The sequence below is a fragment of the Vigna radiata genome, chromosome 7 (genome assembly GCF_000741045.1).
Source record: "Vigna radiata var. radiata cultivar VC1973A chromosome 7, Vradiata_ver6, whole genome shotgun sequence".
NCBI classification, from domain to species: Eukaryota; Viridiplantae; Streptophyta; class Magnoliopsida; order Fabales; family Fabaceae; genus Vigna; species Vigna radiata.
The window spans coordinates 2,352,623-2,375,280 of NC_028357.1; the positions used below are offsets into that span (position 1 = coordinate 2,352,623).

A 22,658-nucleotide genomic window follows, 5' to 3' on the forward strand; every position below is an offset into this window, starting at 1 on the left:
TCATTACATGTAAGAACTTATCTACGGTGTATTACACAAGTTTCCCAGATACAACATGAACTTTTCAAAATTTTCAAGGATTCCAAAACTAACAAGAAACTTTAAAAAGAGTAAATAATTAAACCTAGGATAATAAAATAATGAAATGAGAAAAACAGAAAGAGAGAACGGGAAAGAAAACAAGACTGAAAAGCTCAATGTGTGTTCTTGGAAGTACTTATCCTTGGCTTTCGGAGAAAGTACCGCACCTTATGGTAGAGGCTGGCAAAATAAATTCACTTACGAGGAGGCAGCCAGGTCTTGCGAAGGAAGAACAAACCATTCAACAGTGATATAAGGTTAACGATATCAAAGCCACGCTATCTTAAAGTTGTTAGTTTTCCAATAACTTGGCTAACTCCAAGAGTACATATTCTTATGGACACCCTCATTGACAATGGGATGGACGTGACACTTATCCACCGAAACGAGATTCTAGTGAATGCCTTGACAACAATAAGACAGTTGCAAAATTATTTAACTTGCTTTCAAAGGACATTTCTATACATTTCTTCCTTAGTTGCCCTGAGTAGTTGCAAAATTATTTCACGTCTAGCCTTTAGACTATAGTGCTCCTAGGTTTGCTTTTTCTTAATGTGACCACCATTGGAACTTGTAACACTTATTAAGACAGAAAGCAAAGGGAAAAAACTTTTTTGACATTGTTATCCATAAATTTTGAATAAAATGTTTTATTATAGTAAAACATTTATGTAGAAAAGAGATAAGTCATCATATCATGTAAGGATCGTATAAAATGTGGAAGCAAAAGTTTTACCTAAGTTCTATGGTGGACGCCAAATGTTTTTATCAGATTTGACCAAACAATCTCCGAAACAATTGATCAAATTGTTGATGTGTAACTAAACTCCAAATCATGACAAGGATAAAGTCAACTTGCAAAAACTAACACGATAAGTCATTAAGAAACCTTGAGTAAATATATGTAAGTAAAAGCAATTATGACATTATTATTTATACTTTATGATAACATATGTTTATAGCTTTATTTAGACCTAAAAATAACATAAATATTATTAATGGATTCTATTATTATAAATGAATTTTGGTTTTATCAAGTATAAGATAATACATCTCTTATATATTTATATATTATATTTTCCTTATTTCATTATAGTTAATATATTTTATAAATCTTGTATTTGAATCTTTAGTTTATTTTATTTTTTGGACATCATTAAAATAATGGCTCAACACTACAAAAATCCATCACTTATATATTATATTCTGATTTCATCTCTAATAGATGTGGAATCTCTTTACATTCTCCCTCGCCAAGGACATCAAACTTAGAAACTTATATTCTGATTTCATCACTTATATATTACATTCTGATTTCATCACTTACATTCTCTTATATATTATATTGATTATGAATATGATCATGCGAGGTCGTGTCTTCCCCTCATTTAAAACCCTCAAACAAAATCTGAATGGAACAATTTGTTCCAAAAATGAATTGCCTGCTTTTATACTAATTTAAATCCGCCAAATGCATTGGTTATGTATCTAACGCAAGTTATCTTCCACGCATTATCAAAAGAAAAAGTCCATTAGCTTAAAAACAAGTTCATGCCACGGAGTTGCAAAACGCGGTCTTCTGAAAACACAACATCCACAAGCAGAGAATAAAAAATGTATGTTCAACTAAAAAAGGAGAATTTCTACAGTTTTTGTACAAAAGGAAAGAGAGACAGATTAGAGAAACATATACAGGAAGAGTTGAAGTGACTCGGTACAATTCTTCAGCATGCACCCTCCAGTAAGATTAAGGAAAATTGTTAATTCTTAACAAACTTCAACCCAGTTCACGCCCGAATTGGAAAACATTACCAAGATCCAGTCATGATAAGTCTCAGATACCACTTCCAATTTTAAAATCTGAGAGAGTGGCAGATTCTCGAGCCTCAACTGTTGACGGTGCTTCCTTCTTGTCAAACCCAAAAAAGGAGCAATTCTGGAATGCATCCAGGCTGCTTGCTATCAAGCGATTCAGTCCACTAAGGCTGTCACTAAAAATTAGATCCTCGGTATGGTACTTTGTTGATGATGGTATATCCAAATCCAAAGGTCCCAAGGAATCAGGCTGCCACATAATAGAATAAAAAAAAAACATAGTGAGAAATAAAGTCAGACTCGCTGCATATTAACAGTTCAAAAAGTTCTTGAAGATCATTAACTATTTTGATTGATAGTTCAAAGTAGCAGGACGTAAATATGATGGTAATAACTCCCTCACATAAGCTTCCAACGAATTGTCTTGATTTAAGTGAATCTAAACAGCTACAAAAAAGCAGTGGACTTTAACAAGGAAAAAAAACTGAAGTATAGAAGAAAAATACCCAATATATATCTGCTAGCGCACCAAAATCCTTTCCTAAATGATCCTGGATATCTGCATCGGACTCGGAACTGTCCATAGGCATAGGGTCTGATTGAACAAAATCATCCACAAGCCCCTCTCTTTCCGGTGACAACTGCAATAAATACCATGAAAGTAAATTTCACTTCGCAAGCAATGTCTAGTAATAACAGTTAAGATGCTACCTCATCCAATTTCTCAAAGCTTCTTTCAGGAACCTTTTTCTCGGACTCTAAAGAAGCAACTGGAGACAAACAAGGACGATCAGCATGAAGAATGTGATCTCTTCGAAATATAAAGGCATCACAAGTTTCTTCAGCATCCCATATGGAAGACATATGGGCTGCCAGCGACGAATGTCCCATCTTGTCTTGGTGTCTAGATATGTGAGCGGCAATAGCAGCATCAAAAGAATCGCTACTAAAAGGAACTTGCTGAACATCATGACAATTTTCAGCAATAGGAGGATTGATGCAGTTATCTTCGAGATCCTGGGACATTCCTGAAAGTAGATCCCCCACACTAATGTTGGTAAGACTGTCAGCCCATTCTCCAGCTGACAGTCCCGCTCCACTGCTTAATTTCAACTCTTCCTGAATATGAAGAACTTAAAAGTTATGGAAGATTGAACAGATTATGCAATTTAACTGATCAGATATAAAATAGTCTCGTTAATGTATACCACTCAACCTCGAAGTGCATAATTGAAATATAACAATCTAAAACGGGGGAAAATATGCCCAACATCACAATAAATGAGAAAATTTATATCATGAGACCCAACAAAGTACAACAAAGCAGCCCATTAAGATTCTTCGGCACAAGTTGAAAGTCTAAAGTAAAACTACCAGGCTAATAGAAGAAACAGATTGAGAGGACTGCAATTACCAAGTCTTCTAACTGCGTAGTTACAGCTCCATCCCTGACATCTTTTTCATGCCACGATGTGTTGGCTGTAGGATGACGAGATTCCTCAGAGCTTGTATTGAGGTATGCACTGTTGCCTCTAGTGTTAGGCACACCAGGTGAGGAGGTCATGAGAGTATGATTTCTGTTCATGGATATTCTGCAACCTTCAGAGAGCTCCATGGAATGAGTATTAGCTGCTGCCGAAGGACATGAAACTGAATTCACAATCTGATCCTTAGAATTATACACTCTACTTTTGGATTGTGCGAGGATGGAGCCGGATGCTACAGGCACTTGCATATTTAATAACCCAAGTTCAGAATTGGAGAACCAACCATACCTTCACAAAGATAAGTGAATAAGATCATTACAATGTAAATACACATTAAAACAAACAGACAGCCCGGCTTAAGGTGTCAGGAATGTCAGGTTCGATTTCAACACGATTACATAAAACAACTTATGCCCAGCATTTCTCACTAGATATTCTAAACATTTAGAAAACTCAAATAAAATATAATACAAAACAAAAATATTAATGTCCCTGTTCTTTTTAGGTTCATTGTCATAGGGTGAAGCAGAATCAAACTAAACTAAAAAAATGCCTTAGTCATCTAGTCAGGTGCATATCACGGGAAGGTCAAAAACCAAATACTGATAACCAATTTAAAATATTTGCCATGTTGGTCATATTTTTTTCTCTAATTGATGTACGTATATGTCTGCGTATGTCCCAGTATCCTATATTTTGGATATCAGGTGTTGAAATACCTGTCTGAGAGTCTGTGTTTTGTTGCATAAGCTGACTAAAGTATAGGCTATGGGTTTCTCAAAGAGGAAATGACTCTTTTTTTTCTTTCTAGAAACACTAGTCACTTTTACACTTTTATAAGTATGTCAAGTTTTGCACGTGAAAAATTTGATCACAATTTTGTCTATGTATTGCAACCAACGAATCAAAATCTAGGAATTGGAATATATTCAAATTATATTCTATATCCTATTTTTAGTCAATCCCATGCATTTTAATAAAATAGATCCACGAACCTTCCATGCTGTTTTCTTTTCTCATGAATGTTCTCAAAATCCCATAACGACTAAAAACACTCAATAAATACTTAAAAAAACTGTCTTGAATAAAGAAGGTGAAGTAACTCAGTTGGCTTTCCATTTATAGCATTTATTGTAAGTAAAGATTCCTCAAAACATTTAGCTCATTTATATAACAAAAGGATTTTCACATTTTCTTTTATCTACCAAATATATTGCTAACATTACAATCAAATCATCTGTCTTACATGTCTCTACTTATGAACTTCAAATATGACAATAAACCAAGAGGGCAAGATAAAAGAGGTACCTTAAACGAAATATGGGTGGACTTCCAATCATTGCATAAATATCAGCTGCACTCAGAGTAGATTCCTGGGACCATCTCTGATAATTAAACAAATTTTCCCTTTGAACACCATAAGGAAAAAGCATTAATTCTCCAACTGCTATGCTAGAATGACCCCATTTACGGTTTAGATGTTCCAAAATTGAGGATATCTTCTTTCGAGTACTAAGTGTTAGCTCCAGGTGTGGATTATGCTTATCCTAAAAGGAAAAGAAACATATATATACATATAATAGTTTCCAAAAGCTCTATCACATTGCTACAGCAAGATGGACATTGGTTTTCTTTATACTCACCACTTCCAATGCTCTTCGAGTGGGTTCATCGATTGGGAATAACTGGAGCTTAAGTTTCATACTATTCACATTGTTATCAACAAATTGATTTTGCTGACATGAGGGTAAAGATGGCAGGACATAATCAGTTGGATCAGAACACTTTTCTCCTGGAATAAAAATCAGAGTGAAGTTACAGAAGATCTGAGGAAGCCCTTGATGAAGCAAGGATAAGATTAAAAAAAGTGTGATAGCTACCTGGATTCTCCTGGTCTTGTTCAATCTCTCTAACAGTTGCAGCTCGCTCCAAATGCTCCGCAGCATCTGCAACTAAAGAAACGCCAGCAATTGCAGCCTTCTCCCATTTTCTATACGCAGCAGTTGAAATCATACCTAAGAGAGACATAGAACATTTTTTTTATTGTAAAGGAAGTAAAATTATGATTTATGACTTTAAACATAAACTACCCAAAAGTCATGAAGGAAAACTGATTAAAAACAGAAAACAGGTAAAAGATATCTTGAAGGGAACCGAAAAATAATCACCAGATTTCTTTCGTTGCCTTGTCGATTTCATGGTATTTGAATCTCCCTTAGTGTTACTCCGGCTAACACCCATGTTTATATTGCGCTTCATTGATGATTTTGAAGGTCCCAATTTTAAAATATTTTGACTATCAACAAGAACCAGTTTAACTGCACGGGCCTCGTTTCCTGATGCTCTACCCTGATTTGAGACTGTGGTAGGCACAGGAGGAAGACAATTCCCCCCCTGCAGAGGTCGCTTCCTTACATTCTTCTTTCGGTCCTTCAAAAGTTGATGCTCCTTTGAGACAAAAAATATATATCAGCTCCAGAACATACAGAAGATATTAAAAAATCAGAACTTCCCTGAAAAATATAAATAGCTTTCACTAACCAAGGCTTCTAAAAATATTTTAAATCTCCGGGGCTTCAGGTGAAGCTTTGAGGCTTTGCAGCTATACTTTTCCAATAAAGACCACCTGCGTCACAGGTAAAAGTGAGAAAATTTAATGCTGAAAACTCTTATTCAGGATATTACAATAATATGATAAAACTATAGCATGCACTGTCAATGGAGCAATCGACTCATTCTAACAGAATCAGTGAGGGGATTGTAAGTTGACAAGAGGATTCAAAATATAGTCAGCTGACTACATGTTGGCATGAGAATCAAGAGGAAAAAAGGATGAAAACAACAGGAAAAGATAAGGAATTGGTTAGGTGGCTAGGAGGTTAGGAGAGAAAAAGGGATGAAAACAACAAGAAAGGGAAAGTGGAAAGCCCTCAAATTCCCCTCGTTATTTCTTTTTTCAACATGTCTCTACAATTTTATCATTAAGCAGAGGGATACCTCTTGCATGGAGCTTAGTCTCATTTATTTCTATGGTTAATTCCAAATTTTTATAGACTTCCATAACATTTAACAAGTTTGAAATCTCATGCTGTTAACAAGTATTAAGTGATGTGACAATACATCATTGGATGATGGGGTAAGCTGTAAAACTCTTTTCACTTAGTATATAAAAGTAAAACTCAAATCAGAAATCCAACTAGTTATCTTTCAAGGTATTTACTTTTTTAATATTCCCGTATTTCCAAAGCACAGGATGTCTGAGTGGTTACATTCCTAAGATACCTTTCAGTCACTTGAGAAGAGTTGAACACGAGAAAACAAAGGGTACGCAGAAATGTAATAATCTCTCATCATTTAAATTTTTTATATTTACAGGAGACACTATGAGGAGGGTAAAAAACTAGATAATGGATCCAGACAATTTCAGTCTCAAAATCAACTATCATTCACCAAGTTATTAAACAGTCTAGTCTAATCTCAAATTAAAAAGGGTCTTTAACCAGGGAAGTTATGTAATTTTAAGCACGTTAGTGAAGAATTTCACCCCTTAATATTTTCCTACTACCAAAAGTGTTTACCCTTATGGTCTAGGCTTGACACATTTCAGTAACAGGGCATGTTCCCCTCCCATTATCAACCTGTTCTTTCCATTATTTTCCTATATCTATACAATAAAATCAACTGAACTCCAGTTCTTCAACCATTCTCCATCATAAGCCCTTGAAATATTTAATACAAATAACTTCTTGGTGGACAAATATTATAGTCTTACACACACGAGCACATACATTTATATAAAGCCATTTAACGAACAACCACTCCAAGTAAATTATTACCAGCGAAGCATTGCAGCATTAGTATCTTTAGAGTTTTTGGCATCCAAACATAGTCCTGGACCAAGAAGTTTGTTCATCCGCCTCACAAGCCGGTAGTAATAATGCCTGACCTGCAAGTAAACCCCCACACATAGAGAAGAGTGAGAAAACTAAAACAATATTGTTCACAATAAACTAAACATAATGAATTGGAAAATGCAAAGGGATAAGAAGCCACATGGAGTTGTAATGGATACCTGATCTTTGTTTTTACTTTGTACACGGGAAGTGATTTTCTCAAAATTCTATACACGATAATATTTCAATCAGCAATCATTATGATACCATATGAAACAAACTTAGTAAAGTTTAAATAATAACACCAAAGATGACGTACCTTCCCAACTTGTCGCAATGCAGTGAAGAAACTCTCCTCCTCTTGTCGAGTCCACGCAGCCCACTGCCTGGTTGGTTTTTTTGTAGCTATATATGACACCAAACAAATTAATCTTTTAGCTTCCCATCTCAACAACTACACGTGTCAAACTCAACTGCTCAGTAAATTAAAAATAGGAATGATGCACAGAACAGACCTGGCTGCTGAGGGATAACAGCATTTGCCACAGATGAGGAAACACCAGGATCCCCTTTTTGAACTGAGACAACAGGCTCTGGCTGAAATTGAGTATTTGAATCGCGAGAGATTTGCGCCTCAGCCTCCATTTTTTCCTTTGTTTACATGCTCGTCTTTCTAATGTTTTAGTCTGAAGAGAGAAATGGTATACATTTACGTGATACAATCCTCTTGTATTTCAATTAGCACAACTGAGGAACATATATACATACAAAAGCATTACATAGGGATGGGTCCAAGCCCAGATTCATAATGTATCTAACAAAGTTCGATTTCTAATTCAAATTTACCATATTCAATTTCATTGAAAATTAAAACTATAGAGTACCAAAATCATGCCTCAACTGCAACGCCGGATCATAAGTTATGAGGAAAATGGATCACAATTATTGAATAAAGATAAATATCATAACGCACAATGCAGGTTAAAAGCACCAAAAAAATAATAATTCACACTTAAATTAGATTTCCACACAGATATCATCAGCAGACATTTAAATGATGCGTAAATATCATTTTATTCGAATTACGTAAAACTGGGAATCGAGTATGTAACACGAGGAACATAATCAAATTGAAGCACAAGGAACGAAATATTTTACCTTGTGGGCCGATATCTCTCGATTTGATGAGTTTCCCAAACGGAACAACGAGGGAATTGCGAGATGCTGAGGGTGGAGGGTAGCGAATCGAAGGGAAAATGAAAATCTGCAAACCCTAACGCGATGTCGAATGATGATAGAAGAAGCAAGATCGACGAAGCTGAATCTTCTGTTCTTCTAAATCTAAACGCTTCGTTTCCAGTCTTGCAATTTTTTAAAGAAAATATTACCAATAGTCCTTTATTCCCTTTTTATTACACTATGGTCCCTTGATAAGAATTTTGAAATTTTGATGACTTTAAAATAATATTAAATAACTCTAAATTATTGATAATATTAGTAGAGAAAAAAACCTTTGCACATAGTTTATGAAATAATTTTACAACTTATTCTAGGTCAAAAATATGTGATAACAATATACAAATGTTTGAAAAGTCATAATTGTTGTATACATAACAATATAAAATTGTGTATTGTAATGTTATAAACACTATTAAAAAAATGTATTCTTATTTTGTTAGTGTTATTGGGTTATGTTAGTAATATGCTGTTAAAAATATGATCTTAAATTCAAATTGCAATTTCAATTTAAATATGGACAAGCCATTCACCAATCTTTTATTCTTTTTTTAAAAATATATAAACCCTTTAATTAGTATATTTTAGGTGTTTATTCCTTTAACACTAAGTTGAAATTTATTAACACTTGTCTATATTGGATTAGGATTATCTAATCACGTCAACCTTCAATTATTTTTCTCACAATTTTAAAGAGGAGGAATGTAACCTTTGTTGTGGTTATACATATGCTTAACATCTTAACTGTCAGTTCTCATTAAATCAATATTGTCACTTTAGGTTAGATTAAAATACTTAATTATGAATTGAATTGTTTTAGAAGATTAAAATACTATAAAAGTCTAATTGTATTACTAACTAATTATAATTTGTAAAGATAATTATAATTGTATTACTATAAAAGATTAATGTCTTAGTAGCCACTAATATTGGACATGTCTTTTAAGTATCTTAATAACAAATCTTCATAAAAATACTATAATATTTAAATGTTATGTTCATTTTAACTAAATAATCCATCTTTTTGTACAAAACAATGTTTCGTATAATTCATAGAAAATAATACAATTAAATTATTAACAGTTTAATTCTTAGACAATTTTTAGTTTTACATTTTTCACTTTTATCATCTAAAAAAATTACAACAATTAAAAAATGAGTATAATATTTTACCCATATCTTCTTGTTTAATAATTTAAAAACAAATAAAAATACATTTGAATGTAATTATAAAAGAAAAAAATACATTTAGGTATAATTAAAAAACATTATTAAAGAAAAACAAGAGAAAAAAATGTTTATTTAAAATATGATTATAATTGATTTTTTTTTTCAACAATAAATTTTCACTAAATCAATTGCACCGTTATTTTTAAACTATAATTTTTAATAACCTATAAATTGAATTCCATTTTGCAAATTTTAAATAAAACTAGAAATCTACATTAATTTACAGTTAAATCTTTTGTATTCTTAATTAATTTGTTTTTTCATCTCCTTTTTGTTTAATATTTTAAAAAAATCAATTATACATTTTAAAAATTCTATTTTGCAACATCTAACCATAAATATACATATATAGTTAATTTAAGGTTTAATAGCCAATTTTGTCCCTAGTTTCGTTGATAAATCTCAATTTAGTCCCTCGTTTTAAAAGTGTTTGAAATGGGTCCTCACTTTCAAAATTTTGAGTCAAATTAGTCTCTTTTGTTAAACAGAAACAAATGGTCTTAAGGGTTTAATGATTTAGCATAAGAGATATTATTTTATAGATATATCTATAAAATAATATCTCTTCTGTCAAATCATCAAACTCTTAACGTTGTTTGTTTCTGTTTAATAAAAGGGACTAATTTTGACTCAAAATTTTGAAAGTAAAAACTCATTTCAATCACTTTTAAAACGAGAGACTAAATTGATATTTGTCAACGAAACTGAGGACAAAATTGACTATTAAACCTTAATTTAATAAACATATAACTCTTTTTAAAACTATAATTTATTATCACATAAATTTTAACTAATTTTCTTTTTTGACATTTTTTTCTTCTATTTTACAAAATACACTAAAAATATTAAAAATCCAGTAGTTCAAAATTCGTTTCCAAATTTAATGCCACAATTCGACTTTCGAAAACTGAATGCTGATCTAAAATAAAAACTATGCTACGCAGATATGGAGAACAATATGCTATATAGGGAAATAAAAAAAATAAAAATAAGGTTTAATACCTATTTTGGTCCCTTATTTGGGAGGGTTTGTTCAAAGTGGTTCCTCCTTTTTTTCAAAAGTTCACTTAAGTCCTACCTTTTGCAAAAACTGTTCAAAGTGGTCCCTCCTTTTTTCAAAAGTTCACTTAAGTCCTACCTTTTGCAAAAACTGTTCAAAGTGGTCCTTTTTGCTAACGGCGTTAACTTTCTTAACGACACAGCTGTCAGGTAGCTGCCAGGTGGCTAATATTTGCTGAGATGTAACTTTTTGGCTGTGCTGGCACTGTTGTGTGTTTTAAAAAAAAATAATAATTGTGACGTGGAATTTAATAAAATTAGGTTTAAATTAAAAATTGAATTTGGGGTTAATTGGGGGGTAATTAATTAAAAATCTCATTAAGAACCTTAATTGTTTCTGGAAATCTAAAGTGAAGAAAAATCTCCAATCTGAATCCTAAGAACCCTAAAGTGAAACTAGAACCAGAAATCCTAAATTGGGGAAGAAAACCCTCAAGCTTCTGCTTGTTGCTGCCACCACTCCTCTCCTTCTCACACTCTTCATCAATGGATCTCTTCGAAGAATTCTCCCTTGACTCACTCAAACTCAAGAAATCCCTCTCCACCCATTTCTCATCCTGATCTTGCTTTTGGTTCCCCACAGCCACCTTCCTCCGAAGACAATCCTGGTCGAAGTATTGTCGGGCACTAAATGTTGTCACCTCTTCTACATAAGAGCATATCGAAGTTGCTGTATAATATCTTGCACTGTACAGCATTTCCACAATTCATCCCTATAATGAATAATCAGAACTTACCCTCTCGATAGAAAATGTTGCCAGCCACCTGCAGGTATCATACTGTTATACTGTTTGTTATTTGGGAAGGACTTGGGTTAAATTTTATCCTTACTTGATTGAAGATCCTTTTTTTTTTCATCTTGTTTCTGTTGCAGAAATACCGGTTGTATCTTCGAAGATTGAGTGGAGTTTCTCAACACCATAATAATATGAACAACTCCTTTCTCGGCTCTCAAGAGGCAACGTTTGGGACAATTTCTTCAATTAGCGGGATTGATCTTCAAACTCTTGCAGTTGTTGGCCAGCTTCCTGGTTGCAAATCCTAATCCGCAATGCAAATCCCTAATTCATTATCTAATATAACCCTAATTAACTTTTTAATTTAACCCTAACAACATACATTTACACGTCACAATAATTCTTTTTTTTTAAACATTTAACAATGCCAAATCATCTGTCGTTAGTGAACTTAACGTCGTTACAAAAAAGGATCACTTTGAACAGTTTTTGCAAAAGCTAGGACTTAAGTGAACTTTTGAAAAAAAGAAGGGACCACTTTGAACAAACCCTCCCAAAGAAGGGACCAAAATAGGTATTAAACCTAAAAATAAATAAAAACCATTGTAGTGGTCTTAAAAGATTCTCCATTTCACGTTATTTAGTATGTTAATTTTTCCTTTGATCAAATGTTATTTTTTTTTTTAAGTTTAGTAACACTTTGAAATATCTTTATAGTGTGTAGATAAAAAAATTTATGTAATGAAATTTTATAGAATATAAATTTTTTATTACAAAATATGTTGTTTGGGTAGAATTTCATTAAAATATCTTAGATATTTAAATTAAATAATTTTAAATTTCCCTTATAAAGGAAGAATAATCTTCATTGCACATGACTTTCTCTTCATAAGTTTCTTTAACTAGATTTTGGTTTGGATATTATTAGCTTAATTGAGACTAAAACATTGTTGATATGACTACTTTTTAATTTATGTCAACTATGATTGTTTAGTAGATGACGATACAAGTTATCTTGTGATTTAAATTGTTTGAATGTTTTTTTTTTTTATTTTGTTATAAACTATTGTTATTTCTTCTTCCATTGGTTAGAATTTTTTCCACCAATACTGATAAGACTTATTTTTTTATATATGTGAATTATATTTTTTTTTTCTATTGACATCTATATTGTGATTATTTTTATATGGATGTATATGATGATATTCTTTTTATTGTTGACACAGATTATATTGTTTATCAATAGTTTGGCAGGATGTTTTTTTTTTTTTTCTAATTGGATTGGTTCTTACTATTATAATTAGGGGAAATTTTCAACATATATTCATCAAAAAGTTGAGAAAAAAATATTTTAATCATCAACATCATAAAAATAACCTTAATTGATATCAACTTAAAACAATCACAGTTCAAGAATTTTTTTTTTGTAAATATAAATTTAAAAACCTACCAACTTTCATTGAAAAATAATATAAACCAATGTTAACTAAAGAAAAACAGCGATGCAGAATTTTTGAATTATTTACAATTATTTTATATTTAAACATTTTTTTTTTTTGCATTTGGTGGTAATTGACATAGTTTATTTAAATGGAAAAAAAAAACACTAAATTTCAACAGTCTCATCCAAACAATTTTTTTTAAAAAAATAGATAACTCAAATTCAATGTATTTAAATATTTTTTAAATTGTGAATGTGTTAGAAAAACTAAGACTAAAAATAAAATGTGAACTATAAATTGTGCTTTTAAATGTGAAATTAAAATTAAAGTTTTCAGCCGCTGCATTCAAAAAATACGTACAAAAATTGTCATTTAAAAATTAAAAACACATAAAATTAAATGCATGATATAAAATGTGTTTTTTAATGTCACGTTAGAATAAAAGTATACTTTAAATTAAACTTATGCTCATATTAAGAACGTAAATAAGTAAAAGTATGGCAACATGATGGCTTATTGACTAGATAGATCTTCTTCGCTGTATTGTCTTGATTAATTTGATAAAATAAATATGTAAAAGCGAAGGATATGATTTTGTTTGTTCTACAAATGTATCATGCATTTTGTTCAAATAAAACATTTAAAAGAACTATACCAAATCTCATAGTTGCATGTTTTGTTTGCTTGATTAAATGATTCAATAAAGTTTCAAGTCAAATCCTTTACTCAAATATAATAAAAAGTTTAAAAACTACTTTTACAACTCATAAAATTTAAAATCTTATTCTATTACTTGCATTTTAGTCTACATAATTAAATTTTATACCATGAAGCTCATGCAAATGATGAAAACGAAACTACAGATGAATTACAATTACAAATTGTACAAGATAGAGATGGAAAACGTGAAAAATAAGAAATGTAAGCAAAAAGAGAGATAATAATGTTTTTGCTAGTATATATATCATATCACTTAATTAGAAATTAATAACAATAAATAGAAATAGAAAACTAAATTAAAAATAACATAACGTTATATCATGAGTCTCAAAAAGAGTTAAATAACAGTCAACTTTTACTTAGCCATGATAATTAAATTACTGTAAGTAACCCAGATATACGCCATTACCGTCATGTAGAGGAGCTAAGAGTACTATGTTTCATTCCCGAACGATGTTATAGTTTGTGTACATGCAAAGACAGAACTGATAGCACATCACAATGAAAAAATTGACTATTTATCCTAAATTTTAATGTTGAACTGCTCTTGATAAACTTTAAGTAAAAGTTAAAGAATGAGCATAAATAAAATTTTCTGGTGTGCAACTTTTTCTTCGAATTTCATAAATGAGGTTCCATCGTTTGAAATGCATATGTAACATAAGGTTGAAATCCAAATCATACAATACCAACCTCCAAGGATTTGATTACACAAAACGCATCATAAAAATCCTTAACTCTGCTTCTACTAAATTCTAATTATCCAAAATCTCTTTAAATACTCTCCTATATGCTCTTAAATAGACTTGAAACCAATTTCCTAAAATTTCTCACTAAATACCTTCTCAATTCCCTCAACAAGACTGCAAAGCACATTCCAGTGGACCCACCAGAAAAAATAAAATTTTAATCATTGTCTTCAACAACAGATTTAATACAAACATGGGGGCGTAGAATTGAAATTAAAGAATTACCCATACATTTTCAAGATATATCTGATCCATGATCAATGAGATACCTGAAAACAAAAAACAAATAGAGGAATGTCAGCATGGAAATCAAGAAGTACCAGACAAAAAAAAAATATAAGCATGTCAGCATGGAAATCAAGATGGAAACCAAAACCAACTGCCCACAATGCGACCACTATGCCCTAGACATATAACTGCTTTATTTCATAAATACAGAGGAATCCACAATCTGAAATCAGGCTTCACCTTGATTTTAGCAACAAAAAAGGGCAGTTTTACGAGGGAGAGAAGTGGAGGAGGTAAGAAACTGATACAAACTGTTTGTAGTCTTGTAGAAATTACCACAAGGAATTGGACAGTTAGAGTCACTGTGGGTTTTTGTGAAGAACCATACTATTGTAACACAAAATTACAAGGCATTCCTTCCCTACAAGCCTTATCCCCCTTTCCTCCGTACCAATAAGACAATCACCACCAAAGACAACTCCACCAGGATCATCATTTAGATCTCAGTCTGAACTGGATTTTCTCAGCTTTCACCCTCCCAAACCACCAGTATGCCCTCACCTAACATCCATGATACACACGTTTCTCCCTCACATAAATAGTAGGCAGATACTAGTACACAAACATAATACATAGGCATACGTATATACACATATAATACATGTATCACACATGATTTTGATGAAAGGTATAGAATCTTAGAATAGAGTTTGGCTTGGGGTTTGCATTGGCTAGCTAGCGTTATTATACAGGGCAGGGACCTTAGGACCAAAGAAATTGGATTTCCATTCGCTAGCTAGTGCTTGAGAGAACATTCATTGCAGAACAAATAGGGCGTATTTTTTCATACGTGAAACTGTCACTGTCACCTGGTAGTTGTCTGATCCTGCCTAAAGGAAAACAAAAGTCCAGGACATAAAAGCAATATGTTGCTCAAGGATCTGAAATCTGAACTTGATTTGGTTAGAAGTACTAGTTAACAGGGGTAGTTTCACCCTACACCTCCATGTGTTTCTTCGTGCACCACATATAAAAGAAACTTACGATTACACTCTTTTTCAGGATTGCACAATCCAAAAGTAAAAAATGGTTAAGAAAAAACCAAAGCTTCCGAATTGCATAATCCAAAAGTCATTTGACTTCCGGATTGCACAATTAGAAGTCATTTTTGGCTTGCAAATTGTCATCTGAAAGTTGTTTTAAAGGAAATAAATGACTTCCAGATTGCACAATCCAAAGAGCAAAATGGAATTCGTTTATATAGGTGTGCTGGAAAAAAAATATATGGAGGTACAGGAAGATGCTGCCGCTAACAGGTTGTTTTGACATTTTTATTATCGCTCAGATCGGTCCACTGCAACATCTCATGGATTCATATATTTTCCCATTACTTAACAAAGAATGAAAATAACTAAATATGGCCACACAACAATATACCAAGACACCTGAACATGTACACTTTTTCATTTACGATTATTAAATTAAATTAGCCTTTAAAAATAGTTACCTATCGCTTCTCATCTACCCTAATATAAAAAGTGATGAAGGATGGTATAGATCTCTACCAAGCAGATGGATGCTATTGAATCAAATAAAAAGAGACACTGACAAAAACAAGTATACAGGCATGTCTCTTCCTTTGTCTTACACTGAACAGTACACTAATTAATTAAAATCTTAATCCATGTATCATATCCATTCGCTGTTGGGAATGATGATATAGGTGTCCCGGGAATGATTTCAGGTTATCCCAAAGAAGAAAACCTCCGCAGGTTTATTATAGAAAAAGGAAAGGGTAATTGAGGAAAGGATGAAGCTTCTAATTGTTTGTACACAGGGTAGCTGAGAGCTTTTTAAAAGGTAGATGTAATACATATAAACAGGCCATATATTTTAGAATTGGGAGAGTTTTGGACATATTAACCGTATTTACTCGACTAAATGTCTGGTGTGAAAAGAGAAGCTTACTTGGGTATGTATGTACTTTTCTTGTTTTTCTTTTCAATAAAGAGTTTTGGACATATTAACCGTATATACTTGACTAAATGTCTAGAGTGAAACGAGAACTTGTTTTTCTTTTCAATAAAGAGGTGACTTCAGATATTCAAAGTTTCTTCACCTTATTCTTTGAGCTGTTTGAGTTCTTTTGTTAGAGTTTCTCTCTACTTTTTGTATTATAATTTGGTCATATATATAATTAATGTGAAATCTCCAACACACTTTACACTAACGATCAGGCATCTCAAGAGCAGGACTAGATATTTGTAGGTGACATGCTATGCCCAACAAACCTTATTATTAGGACAAGTTATGATATCATCTCAAAAAGTGAATTTAAAATCTAGCTCAATATTAGAATATTGGGTTGCTATGTTACTTTTATACCCACTTCAGAATTATAATTTGATCATGTCTTTTGATATCATCTCAAAAAGTAAATTTAAAATCTAGCTATTAGAAAATTGGGTTGCAAAGTGACTTTTATACCCACTTATGTATTATAATTTGATCATATCTTTGGTCGATGTAAGATCACCAACACTATTATTAAAAAAACTCAATGCAGAAATAGTATTCTGCAAATAATTGTAAACAGCCACTCAATCAAGAAGGCATCAGGAGAAGAGGAAATTTTAAGGTTATTTAAATCAAAAGTGATGACAGATATTTTCCATTGTGTACTACAAAGACAGAAACACAGACATTATAAATCAACATCATGTTGCTTTGTATGCTAGTTTGCTTTTAAAATTTCTTCAAATCATTAGAGATAAGCAAAACAATACTTAGCAATTAGCATGTTAAGTGGGATATTATTTAACTTGAATATAGTTCCAGCCTTCCCCACAAAAGAATAGAGCCAAAACATTATAAACGTCAAAGACTGATAAACTTTAAATCTCAACCATAAAAGACTTGTGAATAAAGCAACCAGTACGTTAAGTCACCACCACTTACCACTAGTAGAGCAAGAAAAAAGGAAATGCTTGGTTAACTTCAATTTCAATGGCAGTGTCTCGACAATAATGTGAACAATGTCCTAATTGAGCAGTGTTTGGTAAATATCATTCAAACAAAAAATGCTGCAAATTAGACCGATGTGCAAGGAAAAACAATATCCTAAATTATTGATACTGAGACTCGTTCTACAATACATTAATTCTTAATGGTGTGACAGCAAACTCACTTATAAATGAACAAGGCACTTATAATTAAGCATCAAACATATCAGCCTGTAACAGACACAGATTAAGCCTCTAGAAAATATATCCACAACAAACTAAAGGTAAAAGCATTGAGTAGTATCTTTTAACATCTATCACTCCTTCCATACCGGTAAGGAAGAACATCAAAATAAGAAAATCAAAATCAACGAGAATTAAAATACTCCACAAAGCATAAGACACAATCAAAATCATCAAACCCTAGGACCAAAAATAAGAAAGCGATGAGAAAGTTAATGAGTATTTTTAAAAGAGAGAACTGAGTGCTAAAGGGTGTGAAAATCGGTGAGTTGAAAATTTTCATTGAGTGCTGCATTCTCAGAGGGTGGAAGAGTAAAAAGGGTGGTTTTGAAATGACTGGTGAGTATCTATGATGATGAAAGTATCCACAAGAGAGAAATGGTTACTATTTACAACTCAATACAATTTTATGACTAGTATAGATGAAGGAGGAATGGTTAACTGAGGAATGAGCTAGTAAAAGGTGGCAAATTCTAGAGATTGAATTTGCTTTACTTATCAAAGTAGTTACTTTTTATAGAAAAAGTATTTTTATTACACAAAAAGATGTTCACACGGTGCCTCATCACAATTTGGTACAAAAATGTCTTAAAGAGCAATCCATTTGTCGTGGTACAATATTCGTGGTTACAAAGAACTGACATGGTTTGTGCTCTCTAGAGCCTAAAGCAGAAACACTAAGCATTCAGCAGAGGATTATATTAATTACACAGAAATACCAAAAGGAACAACAAGGCGATGAAAAGTTCTTATTAATTCTCGACCTGTCAATCCAGAAAACATCATATTAAAACCTAATTCTTGAGAAACAACTGACAGAACATACATATAACATTGGGAGTGATACAACAGTCAAGCGCAAAACCTCTCACCTGTACAGTTATCAATTTGAGATTGACCAGTTTAACAAACTTGTCAATCTTCATCATAAGAGCTGGCATCATCACTGCTATAGTCACTATCACTTCCTCCAAGGTCCAAATTAACTGGCTGCACTTGAATAACTTCTGGTTGTTTGGGCTGAGGAATGTGAGGTTGCATTTGTTGCTCTGCAAATCTCGGTATTTGAAGCGAGTCCATAGGAGGCAATGGCACAGGATCCCCTGGTTTCCACCCAGGCGGGGGCAGTGGCAAATCAATAGGCAACTGGACAGGCATTCCCGGCTTCCAACCAGGTGGCACTGGAGGCAGCATTCCTTGAAATGCAGACAAATTTGGAACTGCATTAGTATCCATCTGTGATGGAGGCTCAACAATAGCTTCAACAATTTTCTCCTTGGATTCGACTTCTTTAGGCAATCCAACATCAAGGTCGGCAAAATTATACAACTGAGAAGCTCTCATTTGCTCTTCTTGCGGTGCAGGTGGCAATGCACCACGAAGAGGAGCTTGGCCGGCTCCAAATTCCGGTGGTGCAAAGGTGGTGTAGCTTATCTTGTGGGCATACGATAATATATCTGACAGCTTCAACTGAGAAGAGACAGTTGATGAAGTCATGGAATCATCATCTCCAGATTTCGATCGCTTGGAGCGGCGATAATCAGAGTAATCATCGACAAGCATGTCTAGGCAGCACTCAGCATCTTTGAGTTTGTTAGAAAATGCAAGTAACATTGAATCTTGGGAACGAATTTCACGGTCCATCTTCTGCTTGGCATCTTGGAGGTCAAGAATCTCTTGGAGTTCGGCAACAGCTTCGAATATTTGGGTTTGGAGAACAGTAAAGAGGGAAATTATTTCTTTTACAGTAGACGGAGAAGCGTCAAGAGGGGTAGATGAATTAGACGAGAGGAAAGTTGGAAGGGATCCACGGAAGGCAGTGACCCAAAGAGACCGGTTAGGGGAAACTTCAAAGATTTTGGAAGTTAAGGAAGCCATTTGGAGAAGAAGTGCTTGGGCTCTGGGAAGGGGTGGGAGGAGTGACAGCAGAGCAGAAGAAGGGGTTGAAGAGTTGCGGTCTTGGGGTTGCTGGGTCTGTGTAGGAGGGAGCTTTGGAGGGGTGGGGTTCGGAATTGAAGGAGAGTTGGGGTTTGCGAGGCCTAGCCTAGCAGGGGACTGCACAATTTGATGTTGAATCATCTTGTGTATCTGGAAAACAAATTTCTATGAAGGGATGAAGAAAGGTTAGTCAGTAGGTTGAAGGATATTGTAACTTCTTCAAGGCCCACACAACACTTTATCCATTCACCAAATCACGGGGCATAAAAGCATTACTCACTGTAGAAACACAAGCGGGACACTATCCTCTAACAGTTACAGGAGTTTTACATGCTGACCTTTGCTCAAAATCCTTAAAACAAAAACATCACCTGCAAAAAGTTTTAGTACGGTCAAAATATAGGATAATCAATTCAATGCTAAAAAGGAAAAATTCATGCCTCAGCTGTAACACAGCATCATAAGTTATAAGGAACAGGATCATAACTAATGAACACAGGTACATCACATAGCAAAACACAATATAGGCACAGCAAAACTCATTCAAACTCTACAATTAGTTTTCCACACAAATATCATTGGCAATCAGAGTACGACTCTTCTACCTTGATGAGTTACGGAAAGGGAACAATGGAGGAATCACGATAGCCTAAGCGTGCAAGGAACCGAAGTGAAGGGAAATTGAAAATCTGCAAACCCTAAAGAATGATAATAGAAGAAAAAGCGTAATCTGTTCTCCTAGATAGATATAACTAAGGTTGTTCCCAGTGTTGTGGCGATTTTTGTATTATAATAATAATAAGGTCCTTTATTCCTTTTCTAATAGATGAATTTTAAGTTTTAAAATTAAAAATATTTAAATAATTTTTTATTTTTTTATTTAAAATTAAAAATAAAATTATTAAAATATTTACATATTTAAAATATATCTTTTACAATATATATATATATATATATATATATATATATATATATATATATATAAATACTTAAAAAATTAACTAAATCACATGAGTTTGTGTTTAATTTATATAACTACTTTTATAACATAAAATGTTACAGAAGATCTTAAAATTGTAATTAATACAAATTGTCAATATTTTAACAAATAAAATAAGTTAAATTTATGTATCATAATAATTATAAATATAAATACGCATAAGATAAATGTTAAATAAAAAATTATAGAAATTATATTATCAAAATTATAAACAATATTATTTATTTGTATAGTTACTTTTTACTGAATTATAAATAAATTAGGATTTGTGTAAAATTAATATAATGATGCAAATACTTTTCTTTAAACATATATTAAGTAATAAAAAATATTTATATATTTTAATTATCATTGTTATTGAAATTTATATGTCAAAATAAAAATTATATATAGACAGAGGCAGAGTTTTTCTTATTTAATAAAGGTTTAATCATTCACTTGGTCCTTATTTTCGTGTGGAATATCAATTTAGTCCCTTTCTTTCTAAAAATCTCAATTAAATTCCAAATTTATCAAAATTGAACCAATTGTGTCCTTTCCGTTAATTTGTATGTAACGGCGTTAGTGATCATATTACGTGGCACTTTGTAGTCAGTGTGACTGAATGAGGTTTGACGTACGTGGATAATTGAATTTTTAATAAATTATAAAGCAAAATTAAATAAAACGAAAATAAAAGTTATAAACACAAAATCGTAGGAATCATATTTTATGGAAATAGGGATTATGCAACAAAACCTTAACAGTGCAGTGTCTGAGACACCACAAGAAACCCATGAACAATAATTCAAAATCTTCAACCAAACCAAATAACAAGAACAATTCACCCAAACCAAAACCTCCTTTCAAGCCAACAAAGGACGACACCAAGCCCGTGCTTCAAGACCCTGTAATCTTTCTTTCATTATTTCTTCATTCTTAACCTTTCTTCTTCTATTTCAGATACTCAGATCCGACCCAATTGAGACGGAAGAAGCTGTGTTGCGATTGGGGTAACAATTTGGGGTATCATATTTCAGAAATTGGGATTGGGATTATTCTAAGTTCCTCTAGGGTTCATCCATTTNAGAAATTGGGTATCGATTTGGGGGTTTAGGTTTTAATCCAACTTGGGCTTGAAGATGCATCTNTGTTCGTCTTCGTCATGCAGTGGGTGGCGGAAGCAAGGCAGTAATGTGGTCTCTGGTGGTAGTCGAGGAAGATGTAGCAATGGTGGTCCTTTTTGCTCCTCACGGCGGTGTAGGATGATAAGTTTGTGGTTGTTCACACTCTATCTTTTCCTTCCATGCCACAACAGGTAATGATGATGATCTAAGGAACCGTGTTTGTCTCGTGTCTCATCCATGAAGAGAAGGAGAAGACGAACGAAGACGAAGAAGAGATTCAAAATCTGAAGTGAACCAAGATTTTTCGTGATGGGTGTGTCCAAGGAAAATCTGAAAGGTCTCATACTGGCTTTGGTGTCAAGTGGGTTCATTGGGGCAAGTTTCATCGTTAAGAAGCAAGGTCTCAGAAGAGCTGCAGCAGCTTCTGGAGCCAGGGCTGGTCAGGGAATTTCTTATTTTTTCTTTAACAATTAGAATTTCTATTTGGTTATCCATGATTTTGTTTTGTTGAAACTCATAACAATTCTAATCCCTAATTAGATAAAATATGATTTCTAAATCGATTATGTGTTTCTAACTCTCCTTTTCGTTTTATTTAATTTTGTTTTATAATTCATTAAAAAATTCAATTATCCACGTGTCTTAATCTGTTAAACCTCATTCAGTCACGTAATATGATCACTAACACCGTT

The 22,658-nt window shown here is 32.8% G+C and overlaps 2 protein-coding genes across 7 annotated transcripts; both read right to left on the reverse strand.

The window, feature by feature from the left end:
• Positions 1 to 1,686: 1,686 nt before the first annotated feature.
• LOC106769000 (TSL-kinase interacting protein 1) lies at positions 1,687 to 8,653 on the reverse strand. The gene is made up of 14 exons (XM_014654433.2): positions 8,435 to 8,653; positions 7,792 to 7,962; positions 7,596 to 7,681; positions 7,456 to 7,503; positions 7,220 to 7,329; positions 5,925 to 6,009; positions 5,552 to 5,831; positions 5,264 to 5,398; positions 5,027 to 5,175; positions 4,692 to 4,930; positions 3,311 to 3,671; positions 2,608 to 3,015; positions 2,403 to 2,537; positions 1,687 to 2,146 (listed from the first exon to the last, which is right to left on the reverse strand). Exons 2-14 carry the CDS (start codon positions 7,919 to 7,921, stop codon positions 1,916 to 1,918), a joined length of 2,397 nt encoding a protein of 798 aa, XP_014509919.1. The 5' UTR covers positions 7,922 to 7,962; positions 8,435 to 8,653; the 3' UTR covers positions 1,687 to 1,915.
• A 5,327-nt stretch (positions 8,654 to 13,980) lies between these two features.
• On the reverse strand, positions 13,981 to 20,625 carry LOC106768794 (mediator of RNA polymerase II transcription subunit 4). 6 transcript variants are annotated; one of them, XR_002668395.1, is made up of 5 exons: positions 20,466 to 20,625; positions 18,795 to 20,231; positions 17,636 to 17,717; positions 14,681 to 14,718; positions 14,341 to 14,563 (listed from the first exon to the last, which is right to left on the reverse strand). XR_002668395.1 is itself a non-coding variant. In XM_022782783.1 (4 exons), the coding sequence occupies exon 3, from the start codon at positions 19,999 to 20,001 to the stop codon at positions 18,838 to 18,840; it is 1,164 nt and encodes a 387-aa protein (XP_022638504.1). In that variant the 5' UTR covers positions 20,002 to 20,025; positions 20,141 to 20,231; positions 20,466 to 20,625; the 3' UTR covers positions 14,341 to 14,718; positions 18,795 to 18,837. The 6 variants fall into 6 exon arrangements, 2 of the variants coding, with proteins under 2 accessions (XP_022638504.1, XP_022638505.1); XR_001376276.2 differs by lacking the exons at positions 14,341 to 14,563; positions 17,636 to 17,717 and adding an exon at positions 13,981 to 14,133; XR_001376275.2 differs by lacking the exon at positions 17,636 to 17,717.
• Between the last annotated feature and the right edge of the window lie 2,033 nt (positions 20,626 to 22,658).

Bases quoted from the DNA above. Each gene is read 5' to 3' on its own strand.
- LOC106769000 (XM_014654433.2), bottom strand. From the start codon at position 7,921: ATGGAGGCTGAGGCGCAAATCTCTCGCGATTCAAATACTCAATTTCAG. The intron at 5,176-5,263 runs GTAGCTATCACA...TTTTTATTCCAG, and splicing joins ACAAGACCAGGAGAATCCAG to GAGAAAAGTGTTCTGATCCA. The intron at 3,672-4,691 runs GTACCTCTTTTA...ATCTTTGTGAAG, and splicing joins CCACCCATATTTCGTTTAAG to GTATGGTTGGTTCTCCAATT.
- LOC106768794 (XM_022782783.1), bottom strand. From the start codon at position 20,001: ATGATTCAACATCAAATTGTGCAGTCCCCTGCTAGGCTAGGCCTCGCA.